General features: G+C 46.0%; 1 protein-coding gene across 1 annotated transcript; it reads right to left on the bottom strand.

The window, feature by feature from the left end:
• Positions 1 to 1,461: 1,461 nt before the first annotated feature.
• Positions 1,462 to 3,619, bottom strand: ERP29 (endoplasmic reticulum protein 29; the record flags this gene model as incomplete). Its single annotated transcript, XM_010180746.1, has 2 exons — positions 1,462 to 2,376; positions 3,481 to 3,619. Coding segments are annotated over 2 exons (642 nt in total), but the record flags the coding sequence as incomplete, so codon positions are not given.
• Positions 3,620 to 4,936: the final 1,317 nt, after the last annotated feature.

Raw genomic sequence — 4,936 nt, forward strand, 5'->3', positions numbered from 1 at the left:
TCAGGCCAAGACACCCCAGGGCACTGCATCCACGGTCACCCTTCCAGAATCCGACCCGAGCCGACCCTGCTTAACTTCCTCTGCTAAATAAGTTAGCGCCGGACTCCCCATCTCTTCTCTGTAGCACCGCCCATCGTGACGTCACGGAGGGGCGGGGCGCTGCTTTAAGGAGCGCGCGGGTAGCGGTGCCTCTGTGGGGGCGTGAGGGGCGCTTGAAGCCGCTGCCGCCGGGCGGGAAGCGGCTTCATACGGAGCCCACAGCGACCCCCCCTCGAAACCCGCCCTGCTCGGTGTCCTTCCTCCTCCCGCACGACCTGTGCCCCTCCTGAGGTGAGAGGGCACTGGGTCCGAAGGTCGTCCTCCCACCGCTTCGTGTAAACCCCTCATCCCCAGGGCGTTTCACTTCTAGGTGGCATCATCTGTGTAATCAGCCTTTTTCTCTAACCACAGAAATCAGCAGCGGGTTCTCTAGAAAGCAGCTTAAGCAGCAGCCATTAATTGGAACCATTTTTTATTATAGTATTATTAATACATTTTTATCTTGCAGCAGTATCTGCTCCTCGTACCCACCCCAGAATTCAAAAGGCAGCAAAGCTCCCACAGAAATCACTTTTGCTTAGCTTAAAGCATAGTCTGAAGGTAAACTGCACAGGTGTTTCTCTTTTCAACTCTCATTAACCCTGACCAGGAGTACAGCATCTTCCAGTGGCCATTTGGATTCCTCAGTGTGAACAGCACATACAGTATCAAGTTTTGAGGACTGACCTGATTCCTGGGCCAGGTATTGCCATTAAAATTGTATAGATGGGACTTCAAAGTGCGCAAATACTTTTGCTTTGTATTTCAAGACCTCATTTTCAAATATTTAAAACTATCAAATGCTGATGAAGCTTTAGTTTGACAGTGCCAATCGCTTCTGAAGACAAGGCTGGAGAAAATACTTTGTGTTAACTATGGCTTGGGGCTTTCAGATGTCCTTATTGGTCTCAACCCCCTTATTCTGAACCTGGGAAATGCAGCCTGGATATGAAGGACATGCAAAACATCCAGGCACTGCAAGTGCTCTTCAGCCATAAGAAAACTCGCCTAAATTTACATCTGAAAACACGTGTTTTTTGCAGAAACTGGCGAGCCTAAGTGTATTAGCACCTCAAGGAGACTCTGCCCTTGCTTAGAGCTCAAATCACTCGCTCAAAGGATTTTGGGAGGACGTTTGCTGAAATGGCTGCTCCAGCCAGAAGACGAGGGGCAAGTTCTGATACACAGAGGACCTGTCTTGCCTACAGCTGCCAGCCCTGGCTGATACCCAAACCAAACAGAGACAGGAGCCACTGAAGGTGAAGGCAGAAAAAGGAGACTCTGGGTTTCTCAGTGAACAACGGGTAAGGAGAACAAGGCTTGGAGAAGCCCTACTGGGAAAACAAAAGGCAGGAGGAGGGGTAGATTAAGGATCATAAAACCCAAGGACACTAAGAACAGGGAAAGGTGGGGATGTGAAGGGCACCCAATCTGTACCTTTTACATGTGAGCTGGAATGAGAGACTGAATTTGGTTACTTGTTTGCTGGGGAACAGCTGTAAAAACCACAGGAATGTGCTTCAGGCCAATTTAGTGCTTTTTTTTGTGTGTGTATGTACTTTAACACTGTTACTGAACAGGATTACACAATACTGGCATCTTGCTTTAAGGTGATTTTCCCCAACATTTGGAATACTGTGTTTTTAAGGAATGTCTTCCTCTTGAGCTTTTAAATTGAGAATACCAGAAGGAAATCTGCTGCTCTCTTGAAGTCAGCGGGACATTTGCTTGCATAAGGAGAACTGGTTAGGACTCTTGACAGTGATTCACAGCTTGTACAAAGTTCTCCAACGTATTAGAGCTCATCTTTTTCATTATTCTTCTTCAGGAAAGAAGCAAGGATATTGAGGCTTTTCTGGAGCTCCTCCTTTTTTCCATCACTCATTTTGTTCTTCTCGATCAGTTTTGTGATTCGGACGACTTCGTTAGCAGCAAACTCTTCTCCCTGCTCCAGTATCTTGCTCATAATTTTCAAGTATTGCTCAGCTGACTTCTTCTCGGTTTCTTTTGTTTTTCCTAAACTCTCTTGCCCCTTTTTCAGGAGGGACTGGCGTTCTGCTTTCTCAGTGGTGCTCACAAACTTGCTGGCCAGCACGTCGTACTCCTTCAGGCAGCCCGGCATCCCCAGGTAGATGCCGTTACTCTTCAGCCAGCGCTGAATAGCCCCAGCCTTGATGTCACCACTGTAAGGTAAGGGATTGTCAAAGTTACCATCCTGGAACAAGTAGAAAATAGGGAACTTTTCCTTATCCAGCTTGTACTTTTCTCCCAGCTCAGTGTTCAGCTTATCACCATAATCTGTCAAGAGAAAATGAAACACAGAAAAGCACAGTAAGTTAATAACAAGAAAAAATTAAATTTAGATTTTCTCCTACACAATCTGATAAATATTTGTCTCCAGAGTTTCAACGTGTCCTAATAACCCATTTGCCAGGAAATGCCATACACTGAAACAAAAAAACCCCAGAAAATCGTTTGTGCAAGGCAAACTATCATTAGGTTTTCCAAAGAAAATACAAGATTCTTTGTTGTGACTGTGATAGCAGAAGACATCGTCAGGACTCTGTACAAACCCCATCCTTCTTATGGGAAATCAACAGCCTTTTTTTCTTCTGTTTTGCTCACTGATTTCATTTGATTTTAGAGTTAAATGGGTTTTTTCTCGATCTATGTGCAGAGTGTAGACTTACACATTTTAGTTCTGACAGCATGCCAAGCTACAAGATCTTTTCTCATCTTACATAAACTGCATTTATTCTTGAGGATAGAAAACATACCTTAAAGAGATTTCAACTATCCTGTTAGTCAAATCCACGTGTGTTTAGAAATGTCAGCATGGGTGAAACTTCCCAGTCTGACAATTGTAAACTTAAATTCTTAATTCTACCTATAAAGCACGAGTGAGGTGACAGTGATCCACTCTTCACTGCTTTTCTCTTAAAGCCAATTACAAGAACACAGCGACGACTTTCTGTGCTTTACCAGCAATAACTCGAGGGTTTGCTATGATTAATTAATCATATTGCATTTGCTTTGTTGGACCAAGCTTGTGGCTAAAGTGTGATTCCTGAAGGCCTGTTCCCTGGAAATGGACAGAAAGGTTTCCCTCAGTAAAGACATTTGAAAAAGAAGAGATAAAAAGTGCTAGGAATGAGGAGGGTGGCACCCAGTGTGGCAGCGTGGGCTGACTTGCTTCATTAACCAGGCGAAGGAGATAAGCAGCACTCCCACGCTTGCTGTGGGAGCACAGCGGTGGAGCCCAGAGCTCTGGTCTGACAGGGCCAGGCCACCTCATTTCTCACTGTCACAACCACCTCACAGCCTGTTTTCACCCGAAATGGCAGCAAAGTTGATTTCTTCCCCACCAACCCACGTTGTACCAATCTGGCTGGAGCTCCTCACCTGATATTCCCACTTCAGCCACCAGAAGATCCTCACTGGAGCCTGAGCTCTCTGCCAGCTTTTTAAACTCATCTTGTTTCTCACCATATGGATATTGTGTATCGAATTTCACAAGGACAAACTTATGCTGTGGAACTACCTAAAACAAGAAGAAAGAGGGAAAAAAAAAAAGACAAAAATGTAGCATTTCAGCTTTGAGTAACCTATAAGTCACGTAAGGTTTCTTTAGTTTGTTCTTCTATTCCTGTGCAATGAGGAGATGAACAGGGAGGATGGAAATTTTATAAGTCTGGCCTTTCAAAAATGACTCACTGCAGTGTGGAGGAAAGCCTGAGCGCTGGGCGTACGTGTTCCTATGCCAGACAATAAAGATGGTACATGGTAGGTTTGATGGATCTGATAGTGCCTGTAATTACAGCCCGTTCACTTATTGTAAACCTGATTAGCATCTTGGAAGGCAGTCAGCTAAACAATTTCCAGTGGGACATGAAGAGGACAGAGGCCCACTCTAATGTCATTCAGGAGTGTCCCCCCCACCAGAACTGCAGCTTGGAGGAGGAGGAGATGCTGGAGGGGCTGCACTGGTTCAGTGAATGGAGAATTCATGTTTTAATCGATTCCTCTTTGCTTGTGCCGTTGCTTCTGAATTTCTGCCTTGCTCAGATGATGCCCTTACAAATGAGCTTGGAGATGGAATGTGCCACCTGTTCTGGGATGGTTTTTTCTCCCTCCAGGAGAAGACCTTGCAAAATCTTTTTTCCAGCAAACAGGGTCAGATTGCAACACAGGCTCCCACCTACAAAGCGCACTGCCAGCACTGCACAGGCACTCACAGCACAGCCGGTGCAATATTTACCACCACCTTTCAGTCCTGGGCCTGCCCATTGCTTCATTTGCTGTCCTGGTAAGATGGGCACATGGCTGGCGTTACAGCTGGGACATTTCTGCTGCTCTTTTAAAGTCCCTCTTTCAGCACTCTGCTGATTCCTTCAAATTCTTCTTCTTGTGTTAAAACATCAAAACTGGCTTGTCACAGCAAAAAAATCAAGTGGGGGGCTGGCATGTGGCAAGAGATCCTTGCTCACGCCTGAGCAGTTTGTTTAGGGCAGATACTTTTCGAGCAGCCCAGCTGGTTGTTGTCTCTCCAGCTCTTGCTGCTACCACACACACTTTAATCCTGCCATATGATGATTCCCTTCCATAGGCGCCTGCCATCTGCCTCCGGCTGGGCCTGCGACACCTGTCACAGCACTGGTTGCTACTGAAATGAAAACCCTGCTGTGCTCTAGGAAAATATCTTCATTTCAGAGTGGTTTAGTGGAGAAAAAAAAACAACCTGTGTAAGCCTTCAGGCTGGCAGGAGCCTGTTGCTTTCTGCTTCGTGAACAAAAAAAAAGAAGTGAATCCGACCCAAGCTGAGCGCGTTCACGGCCCCGACTCGCTCCCCTGTGAGGTC

This window comes from Mesitornis unicolor, unplaced genomic scaffold, assembly GCF_000695765.1.
Source record: "Mesitornis unicolor isolate BGI_N332 unplaced genomic scaffold, ASM69576v1 scaffold45733, whole genome shotgun sequence".
NCBI classification, from domain to species: domain Eukaryota; kingdom Metazoa; phylum Chordata; class Aves; order Mesitornithiformes; family Mesitornithidae; genus Mesitornis; species Mesitornis unicolor.